This window comes from Heloderma suspectum, chromosome 1 (genome assembly GCF_057233095.1).
Source record: "Heloderma suspectum isolate Gila_16-S chromosome 1, 16-S_ref, whole genome shotgun sequence".
NCBI classification, from domain to species: domain Eukaryota; kingdom Metazoa; phylum Chordata; class Lepidosauria; order Squamata; family Helodermatidae; genus Heloderma; species Heloderma suspectum.
In genome coordinates this window covers 185,479,709-185,497,775 of record NC_139458.1, presented here as the reverse complement: position 1 = coordinate 185,497,775, position 18,067 = coordinate 185,479,709, and the positions used below count along the sequence as shown (strand labels likewise).

The 18,067-nt window shown below is 40.5% G+C and overlaps 1 protein-coding gene across 1 annotated transcript in view; it reads left to right on the top strand.

Annotated features, from left to right (window-relative positions):
* The window catches only part of LRP2 (LDL receptor related protein 2), a 185,827-nt gene that overhangs the window by 25,286 nt on the left and 142,474 nt on the right, over positions 1-18,067 (top strand). The window contains exons 2-4 of the mRNA XM_084812398.1: positions 5,717-5,824; positions 7,577-7,699; positions 11,484-11,600. Of these exons, the coding sequence (XP_084668524.1) occupies positions 5,717-5,824; positions 7,577-7,699; positions 11,484-11,600 (348 nt within the window). The remainder of the gene's footprint in view (positions 1-5,716; positions 5,825-7,576; positions 7,700-11,483; positions 11,601-18,067) is intronic.

Here is an 18,067-nt window from a genome sequence, read left to right as displayed (position 1 = left end):
AGCCTTTGCTCCTGTCTCTCCCTTCCTTCACAGGGGCTTTCTATAACAAACTGCCCTGTGGGATGGATCCTTGTGCGTTATTTTTAATATTGTTTTATAATGGTTTGTATTAATGTATGGCTGTTTTACTTGTAAACCGCCTTGGTAGATTTTTATTCTGAAAGGCACAAAATGTTTATTTAATATTTATTTGATTTGTTCCCTGTCTTTCTACCAAGAAAAATGGCACTCGAGATGGCTAATTGAAACAAACAAACAAACAAACAAACAAACACCTAAGGAGTAGCACTTGCAGAAATGAGTTTGTGATTAGTTTGTGTATATACACAAATAGCATACATCATGGTTATTTATACTCTACTAGTAAATGTACCTAGCTTTGCATGTGTTGAAATAGCCCTTTGTTTGACACAGCAAACTTTGTCAAGCAAAGTTACACAGCTATCTGACTTGGACACATTGTGCCTGCCTTGTCTGAGTGAAGTCACAGCTGCTGGTACCCTTAGGTATGGCCCCAGCCATGGTACAAAACTATAGTCCCCAAAGGGGACAGTGGATCTGTCCACTCTGTTCCCAGGGGAAGGGGGGCACAGCAGGGGTTGAGGACAGCCCGCCATATAACTTTATCCCTCCTACTGTTCACTGGCTGCAAAATGTAGCAATTGCAAAACCATACGCTAGTTAGGGAAGTCTGCCACCTAGTGACTGAAGTTGATGTTGCAGGCTTCAAACACATAGATACATTGAAATTTACAATTAATCTATTGAACAAACCAAATAACCCCATGGTGCACCCCCTTAGGGTGTGCAGTTTCAGGTGTCTAGGTTTCTTGGAGCGATGGTGCTGACAGACACATCTTCCTTTATTATTATAGATTGATTTACATTTAGTTTGGAATTTATGGCTCTTTTGTTCACAGTTGAAACATGTATTTATGCCCATTTATGACAGAGCCTCGTGTGGTGCAGAGTGGTAGGCAGCAGTATTGCGACTGAAACTCTCCCCATGACCTGAGTTCGATCCCAGCGGAAGCTGGGTCTTGGGTAGCTGGCTCAGGTCGACTCAGCCTTCCATCCTTCCAAGGTCGGTAAAATGAGTACCCAGCTTGCTGAGGGGAAAGGTAGTCACGACTGGGGAAGGCAATGGCAAACCACCCCGCTATAGTCTGCCATGAAAACGTCGGCGTAAGCGGCGTCCCTCTAGGGGTCAGTAATGACCCGGTGCTTGCACAGGAGGAACCTATGTCAAACACATTGAAACTATTGGGTGAAATCTAAAGTTGTGTAAGCAGACTCCTGCATGCATGATGGGATTTCCCCCTCCCCTTCTCCCCCCTGCAGCCCCCAAACCGCTTCAAAGAAGATTTTGAGGGTGTGCGGGGGGAGGGCGAATAATTTTGTTGATGGAAGCCATTCCATCAGTGGGAGGCGTTAAGTGGATACCATCCACTGATTACTATCTTTTGTTTCTCACTCCAAAGGATGCTTTCCTGCTTTATTGAATTTTCTTTTTTCATTGTAGGTAATTCCTAAGTGAATAGCCAGCGTTAGGCTGTTTTGCTTTTGTATAATCATAATTTGAGGTTGTAGCTTTTATAGAATAAGCAAGCAGGGAAGATTGCATTTGGAAAGACTCATACCATAATTAAATGAATTATAATAGGACTGCTGATGAATTGTGTAAGTGGGCATTGGTACAGCACTTACTGTGTGTAGTTATGAATGCCTGGATTTTTAAAATATTAGAATGAATAGAAGAGCTGCTATTATTCTGTTAAGCTTTAGTCATACCCATGCTGGTTTTCATTTTCTATAATCATAAGGATGTACTTAAATAGAATTGTGCAGCACAATTAAAAAAGACTTTAAAAATACAAAATACATACACAATACCTGTGCATGCTTATGAGTTGTATATTATTTTAAGGTAATGAATGAGTGAATATGATGATTTGTTTGCTTTTTGTATACACTGTTTTCTTTAAAGTGATGTTTCTTCTTTAGGTAACAGTTCAGTCTTTGAAATAGAAGAATTTCTCATTTGCAGGACAGAATTCAGTCAAAGGGCCAGAGAGTCCTGTATGCATTTGTACATTCCTTCAGGGCATTTTTTGCAAGGGAGGTTGTTGTGCTTTTAAAGGTACTTGATAAGAGGCCTGCACCACCAACCCCAGACCTGCACCACCAACCACCATCATGCATTAGTCTAGAAGGTATTTGGGTGTACATGTTCCTGTACCACTCTGTACCACCATTTATCCCAGTGAAATATCTGACCATTTGCAGGATACATTATAAATCAGGATGTCACTAGCAGACAATCAGATTTGAACATTCCTCACATAAAGCAGTTTGCCTACGGTATATCCCAAACGAGTACATCACTTAGCTGTGTTTAGGAGTGGTGATATGCCTGGTTTTCTGTCAGAGCTTGAATATAACCTCTTGTCTGTTTATCTCATTGTGAGTTCAAAGATTTACTGGCACTGCCTCTTTTTGATGAGTTGCTTGGTGTAATTGAAATAGATAATTTTTAACATTTGATTAAGAAGACGAGACAAGATTTTTTAGTTTGATAGACTATGATAGGTTATTTTTGCTACTGCTCTTTCAGTCTTGACTTGACTGAAGGTGTTTATAAGTCAGATCTATCCAGCTGCCCAATTTTTTCTTCACCCCCTTGTTAATTTAGATCAGGTAGCTCTTTCTGGCCACAACCACATCATTTTTCCACCTTGAGACATTAAAATAAGTCATGGTCCTTGCCAATAATGTAACATATAGATGTGATTTTCAGAATCGGTTCCTTTAGCTATTTGGATTGTGTATGGGTTAAAGGATTTAGTCTCAGAATCCTGTATTTGCTTACTGAATTTGTACGGTAGCCCATCAACATGTGTTCTTTGAGCAAGTCATATGATAAAATACAATAATATAAAAATTCAATAATTAAAATGCAACAGCAAAGACAATAAAATGCAGCATTAAGAACTTTCCTTTCTAAAAGAGGAAAATACAATTAAATTTGAAGCTCAGAATATTACAATAAAGTACAACTCAACCATTGAGAGTCTAGATTTATTTATTTTTTAACGGGAAGTTATTTGAAAGGCCAGGATGAATAAAAAAGGTGCCAAAATGACCATAAAGAAGGTGCAAGGCGAACCTTTCTGTGAAGGCTAGGCTTTTTCACAGTCAGAATGTGACTGCTGAGAAGGCCCTCCTCACCTCATTTGGCAGGGTCACAGAGAACAGGGCCTATGAAGAGAAAGAATGAATCTGTCTACCGATGGGTTTTAAAAGTATAATATTAAAATGTGAATAAAAGATATATCTGCATCTCTTAAGGGTAAGGTGCTTTATGGCTGGCCCCACATGTATGTACTTGGCCTGATCACTCATCCCTTGTTTACTCAACACTAAGTAACTGGACCAAATGTGTGCGGACTGTCTCTGTCGAAAAGTAGTGCATTCAAATTGATGCTGGGCGATACGAAAAAATTTTCTGTGGTGATTAATCTGTGGTTACTACAAGCAAGTTACTGTTTGCTGCATGTGTTGAACTAGTCTTTGGTATTACCAGTGTTGTTGGTTTTCTGGAAAATTTTGAATAAGAAAATTTCCCACTGCACTAAATCAATTGAGATCTGATTTGGCATGCTTATTTTACTTACATTTAATAAAATAAAACTAGAAAAATATATCAGGTTAATTTCACATGCTGTATAAATATCTGAGAAGAATTCACTGAAGTGCACTTAGTGATGCTTAAATGTTATAGCACCTAATAGCAAAATGTCTCTTACATTATTTAGTTAAGGAAAAAAATGAAGGAACTGAAAACCGTTGATGCTTATTTTACTATGCCTAAAAAATCTATTTTATGCCCCCTGCACAGCGTCTGGGAGACATAGGATTCTTTGGTTTCCTGGATATGAGGTTGTAGGCAGGGTTCTGACCTAGTAGCCAGGAAATCGCATTCCCCGCACCCTCCCCCTTGTAGCCAGCGTGCTCAGTAAAGAGAGCACAGGAACAGAGGAAAAGGAATGTTCCTTGGGGTGAGGAGGGGAGGACACCAGGGCAGCTGGCTTACACCTTTTGCTTGCGCCACCACATCCTCCTTCCCTCCCTGAAGCCTCCGCTAGACAGGCAGAATTTCCCATCTAGCTTAAATGCATAGGATACCCATAAGCCTCCGGGTTTGGGGGCTTATGAGTACCCAGGGCGCAACCCATAGGATTATGCCCTAAAGAGCTGTTCAAATAAATATGTGTGCTTCCTGCAGTAACTGAAAAGAAGTTAATTACAACTTTGATTTTGGATTGGACTAGTATTGTATCCATTCCAGTTACCCAGTTTAACGTATTATGTCCATTCATTATGTTACTAATTAATTTTATGAAATAATACATTTCCAAAAGTGGAAACTTTTCCACAGAAACTTGCAGTATTGAAAATGTTCTCAAAAATGTTCCATCCCACATCACTGGAAATTTTCTGTGTTGTTATGCCAGGTAATGATACCTTCACAAGAGCTAAACGAAATAGTTTTGTATTAAATATGCAGGTTGAGGGCTTCAACTTTATTTGTATAAATGATGTGAAGATATATTAATTATCAGAACTGGAATTATGTATTTCTACAATATATTTGCAATTTTATTTTATTTTATTACATTTATATCTTGACTTTCCTCTAATGAGCTCAAGGCAGTATACATTGTCCCCCGCTTCTTTTATTCCCAGTACAACCCTGTAAGGTAGGTGAGGCTAAGAGACTGTTGGCCAAAGGTCACCCAATGAGCTTTATGGCCTAAGAAGGATTTGTAAGAGTGGCTGTGTTTGCATGGAATGGTAAACCAGGATTCTGGAGCATCCTGGAAGAAGCGTCTTACCATGAAGAAGCTGTATGCTGATGCTTATCACCTGTTTGCTCCTACTTGTCTCCTTCTGCTAGCATGAGTAGCTAAACAAACCAAAAAATGCTTGACTTAGTATGTTGTCTGAACCTGGAACCCTGGCTTGTTGTATCCTTTAAAAGCCAGGACTATAAATCAGGGTTTGTTCTTGGCTGACAAATCCTGGCTTGTTTGGGAGGATCCTGGGTTCAGAAGACATGCTAAGTAAACCATTTCTGTTTTTTAGCTGCTGATGGGGAGGAGCCATGTAGGAGTGGACAGGTGCACAGAGCTCTCCATAATCCTGGCTTACTGTTTGGTGGGAATGCAACCAGTGAAGACAGATCACAGGAAGGGAAACCGTCCATTCCCAATATCATTGGCAGACTGCTTCTAGATCTCCATCTACTATATATTTTCATGAGGATCAAAAAGCATAATTCAGACACATTTTATGACTGGGACACTACATTTTAAAATATAAAGTCATTGATTATTTGTGATGAAAGGGTTAAGCAGTTCATTGGAATGTTAGTTTTGCCATGGTGCTTCTGGCTTCTTCTTAAAAATTTAATAACATATATGTCGCTGTTCAAAAGTATGAGCAGATGGATAACGTTTTTGTTTGAGATTTAAGCCTTGTACTAACCCAGATTTTACTTGTGGTAAATCCTGTGAAGTTGCATTGGCCTACTGAAATAAGGATTTGGCTTTGGGGTGGTGGGGAAATAAGATATAGACTGTGATTACTCAGGGTAATGTTATCTAATCTTGTTTACTATGAAAGTAAGAACATGAGTGTTACTGTTTGCTTGCAGGGTGCGAGAGCGGGCAATTTCGTTGTGGAAATGGCCGCTGTATTCCTGTGGAATGGAGGTGTGATGGAGCAAGGGACTGTTCAGATGACACTGATGAAGCTGGCTGTCGTAAGTGGAATTAAGCTTATTCAAAACCTTTGTCTTTTTCCAAACATCTAGCACCTGCTATAGCTAATAATCTACTGTAGCCTTTCTCAACCTGGTGCCCTCCTATTCTACAGTTCCCATCAGCCCCTGTCAGCATGTCCAATGGTCAGGGACGATGTCCAGCATGTCCAGTGGTCAGTTCACAACATCTGGAGAGCACCAGGTTGGGGAAGGCTGCTGTACTGTGTGGTGTGATAGCCATGAGCTTAGATGATTTTCAAAAACGATGAGATGAATTCATGCAGGACAGATCTTTCAGTGGCTATTTAGCCATGCTACCTAAATGACATCTCTGTGCCCACAGGCATTATGTCTCCTGAGTGCTGGATGCTGGAGATAAACAATGTGGGAGACCTGTTGCCCTCGTGCTCTGCTTTGTATGTGGCAGAGGTGAACAACTTGTGGCCCTCCAGATCTTTTGGTCTACAACTCCCATCAGTCCTAGTCAGCATGGCCAAAGGCGAGAGAAGATGGAGTTGTAGGCAAAAACATCTGGAGGGCCACAAGTTGCCCACCTCTGGTATATGGGAATTCCTGCAGGCAGGGATCTGGTTGGTCGCTATTGGGAACAGAATGGTGGACCAGATGGACCTTTGGTCTAATCCAGCAGGGCTGTTCTTATGTTTGTGTGGTAGCTACTTTAATATAAACTGCATGGCATCTCTAACCTGCTGCCTTCACCAACCATATGGCAAGGTGAGCGTTGCTATGCTTCTACAACTATGGTCAGAAACCCAAGGAAACTACAGAGGGCTTGCTGAATGGTGAGGGGCTCCAGAGAACCTCATTAAAATATCTAGAGAATAGTAGCACAGAAAAAGCAGAGGTAAAATCTTGCTTAGATGATGACTGGCTGCAGAATCTCAGGCATCTATGTTTATATCTAATAGATGGACCATACATTTACCACATGATGTCATACAGCTTTATAGAATTGCTTTAAGAGGTTTATTTAGGCACATAACTAATCTCATGGGCTGAGATTTCTAGTTTGCTATGCTTCCAGTCTGGCTGAGTTGTAAAACATGAACTCAAGCAAAAAGGCTATTAATTCCAGGAGCAAAACAGTACATGGAGATTGGAGTGCTACAGTACTGGCTGATAGGTGCTGGCTCTTTATAGGGAAGCACTTATAGGGGACATATTTCCCTCCCTCCCTCTCTCAATTTGGGGGACTGGGGATGTTGAAGCAGGGAAGCAGATAAAAGCAAATAAAAGATGGGTCATGGAATAGCTATAATTCCATTTGTGGAATACGGGTCTATGAACTGGATGATAGAAATGAATTGGGAGAAATGGGGGAGATGCCTCCCTATTATTTTTTTATCATCATTTATTTACCACCTTATTGCTACATGAGAGGCAGATATATATGTGTGTGTGTGTGTGTGTGTGTGTGTACGTGGGTATGATGTCACCATTCTTTTTCTTTTGGAGGATTGTTGGTCTTCAGCCTTCTCTGTCAGTCTTCTGTATCTCTTGGATAATGAAACACAGCTGACTGGGGGCATTAGATGGTAACACTAAGTTTTGTTAACTGATAGCGGGTAAATGTAGGAAGTCTAGAATATTTACATCAGCCTTTTGTTTCTAGACATTCCTCATATTTTAAACGCACCTTGTAGGACTAGAAGTATTTTTAGGAGCCAAGTCTCTTTATTTACCCAGCATCCAAACTAGTGAATTCAAACGTGATCTGCTTACCCACACTAGCACATCCCAGCTGTGAAGGGAGTCAGTTCCACTGTCACAGCGATGGAGAATGCATCCCACGCTCATGGGTATGCGATGATGAAGAAGACTGTGAAGATGGCTCCGATGAACATCAACAGTGCCGTAAGTTATGAACTAGTGCTGAGCTCCTTAGCTCAGGGCCACTGCTCAGTGGTGGAGCACCTGCTTTGCACACAGATGGTCCTAGGTTCAACACCTGGTATCTCCAGTTAAAAGAACTGCGGGATGGGAAAGACCCCAGCCTGAGACCCTGGATAGCTGCAGCCACTCAGAGCTTGATAGACTTAATGGTCTGACTCAGTGTAAGGCAGCTTTCCATGTTCCTCATTAAGTGAATCTTTCTTATTTGGCTCTCTTTGTCTAGAACATGTAGAAAGTCTAGAAAATTTACAAGATTAAAGGCGCAATCCTATGCATGTTTAGAGAGAAAAAAGTCCTGCAACTCCCAGCATGCCCTAGCCAGCCATGCCGCATGGGGAATGCTGGGGGTTGTAGGACCTTTTTCTGTCTAAACATGCATAGGATTGTGCCCTCACTGCGCAGTTCCTGTCTAGTCAAATCCGTATCACTGGATTTGGTGCCAAATAGCATTTCTATGTATCTTATTAGTTGAATATTGTGAATCCTGGTCATTGGAATAAGTACAGTTTATTTTGTATTGGGATGGATGGATCAGTCAATGTCCAGTCTGTGCAAAATCTGAAGAATAACTATTTTCTCTCCACACATGAGTCTGGCAGCCGCTGATCAAGCCAGTTGGTATTTACATTCTCAAATATTGTATTCCTCAAGTATCCCTGATCCTGTACATACAAATGATGACCACTATATTCCCAGAGGTCTTGGTTACATGTAATTATGTAGCCCAATCCCATTTTGTTACCCTATATAAACTATACTTCCATTTCTATTAGTGTTTGATTATGCAAATAATTCTTTATTATCCTGGATAAATGAAGATGCATTGCAAATGTAAATGATCATATATTTGTTTAAAATTTCTAAAATTGTGAAATAAAAAGAACAAATTACTGTGTGTTTTTTTTTTCCAATTTGAAGGGATTATTTCACACAATAACCTAGACTTACGACTAGCCACTTGCTTGGTCGTGTATGTTTAGTAAAAAAAATACCTGCTCATCTGTGGTAACCAGGTAAGGCCTCCCTCCTATGCAGATTGAGAGAGCCTCACAGCTCTTTGTAATTGTAAAGAGCTAATGATACTGTGGGTAGAGCAGAGATGGGGAACCTGTGGCCCTCCAGATGTAGTATTCCAACTCCCATCAGCCCCAACCAGCATGGGAGTTGTAGTTCAACAGCACCTGGAGTGTCACAAGTACCTCATCCCTGGGGCAGAATGTCAGACTTTTAAAATACTTACTGGTCTCCCAGTCCAACTGTGGACTCTATTATAATAATGATAACCATGCAATCCTATATATGTCTGTTCAGAAGTAAGTTGCATTTAGTTCAGTGGGGCTTACTTCCAGAGTATAGGATTGCAGTCTTAAAAAAAGCTTAATCCTTTCCCTTTGTAAAATGGGAAGAATAGCAACTAAATTGTGATGCACTTGAATAGATAAGTTAAAACCCTGAACTTTAGTGTTTGGGTTGTAAATGTTGGTTATAATTTGATGTTTACATAATGTTCAAAATTTTCCTGTGCTTTATGGGACTTGCTAAATCAAGTGAAATTCTGCTTGGTTACTCACTTTCTGGGAAATCGTTTCCCCAGTTAAGATGCTGATCAAGCTTTGACCTATTGACCAGGGATAAGACTTTAGGGGTTTTAGTATGTCTTTTTCTAGAAGGTGCAGACAAACTCCTCTTGTCCTTTGTCCTCATCACCCTTTGGATAAGGGCTACAGACCCTCGTAGTTACATATCTACTAAGGAATCAGTAAAGGGCAAAATCCACTGACATTTCCAAGCCAAGCCTGGACTGAATCATGACACTTGCTTTAGTTCTACATGTGTGCACATTAACTCAAAGCCTTTTGAAAGTGGCACTAAAGCAAAGTCCTGTTCCTGTTCGGGGGTAAGTTTCAGGAATAGACACAATTTGTTTACGATGTGTGGTCACTTGAATGTCACTGCTCAGCATAGTGCATGCTGCGCCTTTGGTACTCGGAAGGTAGTCCATGGTTACTCTGTTCATCCATTCATTGCACACCTATGAGCAGGGCTATAGCAAACATGGTTTACACACACACACACACACACACACACACGCATGTACACACACGTGCAAGAGCACACACGGTGTCTTTATTTATAGGCTAGACTTGTGTTTCCTTGCTAATAAAAGTTATCCAATGATACCTTCTAAGGTATAAGACATCACCTGATAAAGATGCTACAGGCAGAACAGAGGAGCGATCTAACGCATATCTGCCAAAACACACAAGGCCATGGCCTGATTCACTGTGGCACCATGCAGCCCTCCTCCATGTAGATAATGACAGGCCAGGTATAAAGACCATGTTCTTGGGTTCATCTACACAAAAGATGCTTCAGACGTAGTGCGTTCTGGGTGATGGGTTGAATAAGTGACACCTACTCTACTGGGATGTAGTTATTTTATGTACATTCTGTACTTATGGTGAGGTCTGAAAGATGCCCACAGATCAAAGTTTTTGAGAGTAGTACAAGTGAAATAAAATTACCCTGTGCGTCAAAGAATTTACAGCCTAAATCATAGCACTTAACATGTAGCTGAGAGGCACAAACCAGGCTAGAAAAGGCAGTTAAAGATAACTAAATTACCCTAAGATTACATCTCTACTGGAACATTCCTTCTCCTTCATAACAATGGATACTAGGTTCCCATGGTGGAAGGGCTTTATCACCAATGGACGATTAGTGATAGTCACAGCCAACTGTATATTATCTGGAGTTGTCTTAAGGGAAGTATGATTATGGGGATTGACCCATAAACCTAAGGCTTTGTAACATTAAAAGTGAGCCCACATACTGTATGTGTGTAATGTGTCCACTTGATTGGTGCTAAGCAATGGTTCCACCTCTTTTTGATGACTGACCAAGATCAATCAAATGTTTGCTCTGTGTTTAACAAGGAGTGGGTACTCATCAATGTTATGAAAGAAGCCCAGAACTGCTGTGGATTTAGCAAGAGGATGGCTAAATTGATCTTATTTTTTATGACATTTCTGTTCTCCTCTGTTCCCTTATTTTCTTTTCATGTGTACTTTTTATAATGACCAGAATCTGAAAATTCTGTTAAAGCATATGCAAGGATTTGCATATATATCCAACAGGGCTTTTTTCACTATATTTCCTCTGATTACATCTCTTCGGGCTGCATTAAATAATATTTTCGAAGATGCCTTTTGTTCTGGGGGTGGCTTGTTAGGTGGTACAGGGGTGATGGGCTGCAGTCAAGGGGAACATGGTTCTTTTGTTTCCAACCTACATAGAAAAAAAAAGTTAAGACCCTTGTCAGAAAAAAGGTGGCAACCCTAGCAAATATGTGGCTCTGTGGGAGGAAACTGGGTCAAAAGAAAACTGGACATGTATATAAGATGTGGTTATATGATTTTAAACTGACTTGTGTATAATTTATATTTTTAAAAAGCTCCCTAATGAAGCTGGACTCTCTTTAATGAAACCTTTGATTTAGGTACAAATGGGACGATGAGTAACTTTCCTTTTAAGTAGTCAGATAAATCTGTCCATTATGTTTATATATTGTTTAATTGTTGTGAACCGCCCAGAGAGCTTCGGCTATTGGGTGGTATAAATAGTAAAAAAATAAATAAACATACTTTCTGGAATGAAATAGGAGACAGGCTCAAAAAGAGAAAGATCCCCCCCCAACCATATATAAATGATGCACTTCTAATCTAATAAATGATATCTCTTGCAGCTGGGCGGACATGCTCCAGTCAGCAGTTTACATGTTCAAATGGACAGTGTGTTCCAAGTGTGTACAGGTGTGATCGGGTGAAAGACTGCACAGATGGAACGGATGAAAGAGGCTGCCGTGAGTACTTTTAAATCTTTAGCACTAGATTTGGTTTCATCCCTTTTCTCGTTAGCATTTTAATCAATTTGTAAGATTAAGGGGTTAGTTGATGGACAGAAATGTCCACAATATGCTTCTTGTTATCAAAATTTCACTGCAGATTCTTTCATGGATTAGTGTTTATGCTCCCATAACAGTTACATTGTTTTGAGATTTATTAACTGCACTATTGCTATGTAGTAGAGCATGGTTTGTGAGAATCTCTTTTTTCTGATGCTAAGAAAGATCACAGCCCAAAGTTAAGATAACCAGTTTGGTTAGGAAAAACAAACCTATTGCATACAGAGCAAAGGAACCAGGTAAAATAGAGAGGTTAAATTGGTAATACCACTGCAAGCATAACCTTTGTTGTGGATAAAAAAACAGCCGTTCCAGAGAATCAATTTTTTGTGCCTAGAGTACGTATTAGAAATCGAGTATATTTTTGTTTGGTTTGGGGTCCTTTTTTTTGGTAGAGTGGGGTTGCAGAAAGTGAAATTATTTTAACTCTTAATTTGATAATGAACCTGTTAAGGAAGATTTGAGACTGATGAAGCAACGTTGAAGTGATAAGTGAAAAAAGTGGATACTGCAGGTTTCATGAGTAAAGCCAGTCTGCTGTGTCTGTCCCTGTGTACTGGCCTTCTTGAAGTGCTTGTTGAAAGATATTGTCATGTAAGAAAAAGCTAATAAGACATAGGACAGAGACTACATTTTTCAAAGGGATATTTAGTGTACTTTAAAGCTACTCTGTTCTCCCGGCTTTTCTAACAAATACAGTGCTGATAGTGAATTAAAGTTTTGCTTGTAGGCCATGAAACAGGTTGTTGGGGAGAAGACTACCACATATTTTTTATCTCAGGAAATAACCACAGAATATTTTCTCAGGAAATAAGTAAACAAATCTAGGGTAAAGTATAGTATAGGATGCCAGGGGGTGGACCTTTGCAAGGGCTGGCAGCTTATGACCCATGAGTTTATGACCAAGCTTTCCATCTCTTTTTGAAATCCATTTTTGTAACATTTGTTGATAGCTATTCTTGTATAGAGTGTTGAGTTGGCCACACATCCTGCTCCTATAGGATACTATTTTATTCACTTTCTGTTGTTTTTCATGGTTCCATTGCTTCGTCGATGGCATTTTTGTGATTTCTGCAGTAACCCAATCAGACATTATTCCAGTGAGTGAGACATTGGTAGGGTAATGCCGATAAAAGCTGGACTAATGCATGGAGAAGCCTTAAATGACTTCAGGTCTGAGCTCAGCCATCCCCAGCCTGGTGCCCTCCAGATGTGTTGGACTATAAGTCCCATCATTCATGGCCATTGGCCTTGCTAGCTGGGGCCAATGGGAGTTGTAGTCCAAAACATCTGAAGGGCACCAGGTTGGGCTTTAGCTGAAACACGTTCTTTCACACATTTCTTCCTTACAGGATTATTGATATTCTGCTATCAATCATACACAAGGGAAGGTACATACAATTCTGGAAACCTATTATGGTACAGACAGGTCTGGCCCAAAACATGTTGATACCAGAGCTGGCAAATCCAAATGGCAGTTTCCCCCTAATTAACATGGCGCACCAAAAAGTTATCCAGTGCAAGCCTCATTGGAGCTTTACAAGAATAGGAGCTTTACCAGAGCTCTACCAGGATCTTGTGTAGCTTCCATTCCTTCCAATATGTACAAGAGAAATCCCCAAAGGATAGTACAACATGGGTCAGATCTGCCTATCTCTTACCCTGCTGCCTTTAAATGTGCCTCCTGAGCTAGCTGCCTTGTCATGACTCTTGGTAAGACTGCCTCTGGGTGAACCAATATTCTACTTCTTGTTTTGGAAACAGCTGTTTTTTAAAATGCTGTTGTGCCACTTAGAGATCGCCAAAAAAGAGGAAATGCATCACCAAAAGAGAAGGCAAATGGACACCAAATTGCATTCAGTTTGCAGATGCTAATTTATATGTATAGATGCAAATTTAGAAATAATTGTATCTCACCATAGCGTGGAGGAATGTGACCAAATTATTTGTATGCCTTGCTCAGTCTGCTGTCCAGGTGCTCTTGGTGGGCAACTTCAAGGCCAGCTCTCCCACCAGATGGTTATTTATCTTTATACTGGACTTGGACTGGGCAGCCTTTAAAATAGGGGACACCTTCAAACAAGAGAGTCCTCTGGCAGCCCGTCAAATAGAGGACTCTTTTGTTTCAGGCAGCCTTCAAGCCTCCTATCATGCTCTTGCAGCCTTTCCAAGGCAAAATGGATACTTTAGCCAAGGTGCTCAGGTGATACCAGCAAAAACACAACAAACAAACTATACATGTACGTAAAGGCTTTGTGGCTGAGCTTCTCTTCAACATTTGTATAGTTTAAATGTTCATTTCCAGTCAAGTGACTTACGTGGGCCTGTCGTTGCTTTAAGATGATGAGTGTTTTGCACAGTGTGGGAGACCCAGGGTTAATTCTTGATCCCCATTTAGTAATCCATGGGCCAATAATTCCTGGAATTGTTGTGGAAGCATATATTCAGCTTTGGACTGTGGAAATGCTTCATATCTTTCAACAACAACCACTATGGCTAATTAAAGGGTTGGTGTTGACACACCTTCTTAATCAACAGAAGGGTGCCTGTGCGCAGTGGGTCTTAAGTAGAGGATTGCTGCACTGATTATGGGAAACCTAATGGCAGTGAATTTCAGAGGAGTGTACAGGAGGACATACAATCTGAATAAAGTGATGAAAAATCCAGGCCCTGCTATTGGTCCTAGTAGCCCTTTTTATTATACCCAGTTCAGAGGATGTTTCATATGGGAATATTTCAGGCCCTGGAATGATCTGTCAGTTCACAGATTTATTGATGTAATAAGTGTCATTGAATAGGGCTCACCAAGCAAGCGGCTCACCTCCCTGAGTTAGAAATGCAATATCTCTGTTGCAGCACTTCATAACAAGTTCTTCCTAAAAGTCACTAGAGAACAGCTTATGTTACAAAATGGTCTTGGCAAAAGCCAAAGGTTTCACCTTTGGCTATTGGGTGCTATAGAAACGTAATAAATAAATAAAATTAAAATAAATAAATATTCACTGCAAAGGGAGGCAAATTTCAGTGCTTTGAAGAAAGATTTAAGAATGGGAGCCATGTATAACAATTATGGTCTTTAACTGTGGCAAGAAATGTTTTGCGCTAAAACTTTAAGGTAATTCGCCACTGCTGAAACCACCCTGAAAACAAATATATATGAGCCCTTTTCAGGCATTACTAAAACTAGTATTACTCACTGCATATGCACGAATGGGGCTGTCCTGCATAGCCCTGCCTCCTAATGTCATACCATCATGTCACTCTGCCCCAAGCATCCATGTGTATAGTGTGAATCCCTGCAGTGGGCAAGCCTTCGTGTGTACAGTTTTACATATGGACAGAGTTTGAGCAGGGTTCCGAACTGCATGGAAGCCTATGTGTGTACAGTTGTATATGCCTAGATGCCTTTGGGCAGAGCTTCATGGTAACATGATGTCGGGAGGCGGAGCTACTTGGTGTGGCCCTGTTTCTGGTCGCATAGTGAGTAATGCTAGTTTTAGTAATGCCTGAACAAATCAATGGCGTATAATTAATATGGCAAGCAGTTGAAAGTTATGTGTGGTGGTAAAAGGCTCAGGCAACTAGGCGTAGGACAAGATATAGTAAAGAAAAACTTAATTTTGTACCACCATCAGCCCTTCTCAGAATAGACTGTTGCAGTGAGACAACTTGTAATGATCTATTAACTGCCATTTTTGAATAGCAGCAAAAAACAGTGATAGTACAGTTTTGGAGGGCAGAAGACAAATCTCAAGCTCATCTTATTATACTATGTTATGGCATATTATACATCAGTTCAGAATTTCTGCAGCCAGTGCTTAAGAACCAGATTATGGTGCCTTTTCTGAACGACTATAAAGATGGATGGAGGTATGAGAGATGAACTGCCAAATTCAAGACAGTACTTACATTTTGATATAGTAATGTGAGAAGATAAATTACAAACCAAAAAAGAAGAAAAGAAAGATGAAAAAACAGGGTAAAATGGAGGAGTGGCCTACATTTGATTCTTCTCTCTTTCTCCAGTCACTGCTTGCCAGTCATTAATTAATTACATTGCCATACTGCCCAATAGCCAAAGCTCTCTGGGCGGTTTACACAGATTTCTATGATTTTAAAATTGTATATTTTTAATTTATGGTTGATTCTGACTTTATTTTTGTCTGAAATGACCCATGTTGTTAAACTGTGAAAATGAAAATAGTCTTCAAAAGGTCTTCATGTTTGGGCTTCCGGTCAAGATGAGTAGTAGCAGGAACGTGAGCTCCGGAGCCTTCACTGATCCTTATCGGTTTTATTTCCAACCAATAAAGTTTCTGTTATTTCCCTTTTTATTTTCTTTTGACTTATGTTGAGCTGCACTGCCTTTTGAGACATAGCAAGGGTTGTCTTGATCTTTACTTTGAAGCAAACAGTGCCTCAGGGCTCTGACTGTCCCAGTACCTCATAAGAATAGCAGGCAAGGAGGTACAGAGAGATACAAGGCGCTCGGTGCAGCCTAGCGTTACAAATCCAGCAAACCGACCTGACAACATTTTCTCTCTGTTGCAATCAGTCTTGGCAAATGTGGCCTCCATCAAATCTGCTGTTTTGATCCTACAAAGCTTTGTAGATCAAATCTAGCAACGCCTAAGCACAGTGGAAACATGCGTCTCCAAAACGGAGGACAAGAGCCATGCTACACAGGAGCTAGTAAAGGCCTTACAAGCAGTCATTGAAGGGCTCCACGCAAAGGTAGCAGATCTGGAGGGGAGGTCAGACAGAAACAATTTGTGGATTTGGGGGGTCAGAGAACAGAAAGGGATATGCACAAGTGATTGGTTATTTTCCTCAAAGTATGCTATGGGTTTGCCAACCATATAACCTTAGTCTTGTGTTTGCTGAGGGGACTACAGTATTGTCCAGTATATTGTCTGAACTCCTTGGTATTTTGTTTTATGAAGACCATTATAATTGTGAGGGTTAACTCTGGAGTTCTTTTTTCTTCCCCTTCTCTCTTCTTTTTCCTTCTTTCCCCGCCCCTCATACCAGCTAATGGGAGAGGTTTCTCTGTTCGTAATGACAGTCATATAAAGTCAATATGGACATGAACATTTCCTTTCTTTCTTTTAAAATTATGATTCTATTCCACTGTTTTATCAGTTGCTTCAGTATCTGCACTATTAACAAAGAATTATTATTACTATTTTAAGGTGCAATGCATATGCAACACCTGTCAAGTTTGTTCCGCACAGCGCAATTTATTTGTAATCTTCTGATTTAAATTTAAATATTTCTGTTCATAAACATTGTTTCAGGCTGCCGGCAGTCCATATGAAGTCAATATGGTTGTTTGCAACAACCTCCTTCCCCCCTGCTTTTTCCTCTGTTTTCCTCTTTGTATCTTTCTGGTAGTAATTGTATTGGGGTATTTGATTTTGATGACAATGGAGGCCTTGTGAAGTAGTGATTGTCGGGGGCAAATATGCATAAGTTTTTTCTTCTCTCCTTCCTTCGTGTGTTTCCATGGGCGCTGTTTGAACAACTGTTCCCCTCTCTCCTTTCCCTTGGGCACTTCATTGGACATTTGGTGGGCTGCATATATAGATTTGTATGCTCAACTTTTTCTCTTGCGTACATGCCTTACAGATGGACATTATTATTTTCTTCTTCAGACTCCAAGCCCCCCTCTTTCCCTTCCTTCCCCCATCCTTCCTTTCTTTACTGTTCATATTACATTGTTTAACCATAAATGAAAATAAATCAGTAAGAGAGTGCGCGCATAGTCTTCCCGTTCATCCCTGTGAGCCAGCTTCTAAAGGCAGCCTACTTTTCCACAATATATTTATAAGGACTAGGCATATAAGCAGAATTTGCCATCTATACTGAATCATGAGGTGATTTTAAAAGGTGTTATTTGAGATTAAAGCTATAGTTAAAGATACTCATAAGTAAGGCCCATTGAATTCAGAGCTCAGCAGGACTTGGGTAAAGTAAACACCATCAGGGTCAGGCTAAGGTTAGAATATACACAGGGTGCAGTCCAGACTTTCCATGAACAGAGTTCTGTTTACAGGACACGATGCTGGAGAAAGTGGGGAGTGGGGGGGAGAAGCTATTTTCATTGATTTCTCCTTCCCCCTATAGCTCCCAGCCACTCCAGAAGTTCCCCTGATCAGCTTTTCGGGGAGCACAGGTAGCCGCAAGGCCAAGGGGAAATCAACACAAATTACCGCCCCCCCTCCCCGCTTGCTCCAGGAGGAGCCTCCACTGGATTGGAATTCCTACCGTGAGCATGTCTGGATCCAACCCATATTATATAATTTTTCTAGCACCGTATTTTTAACTCAAGATGCCAGCAAAGAAGGCAGTCACCTATTCTCTGT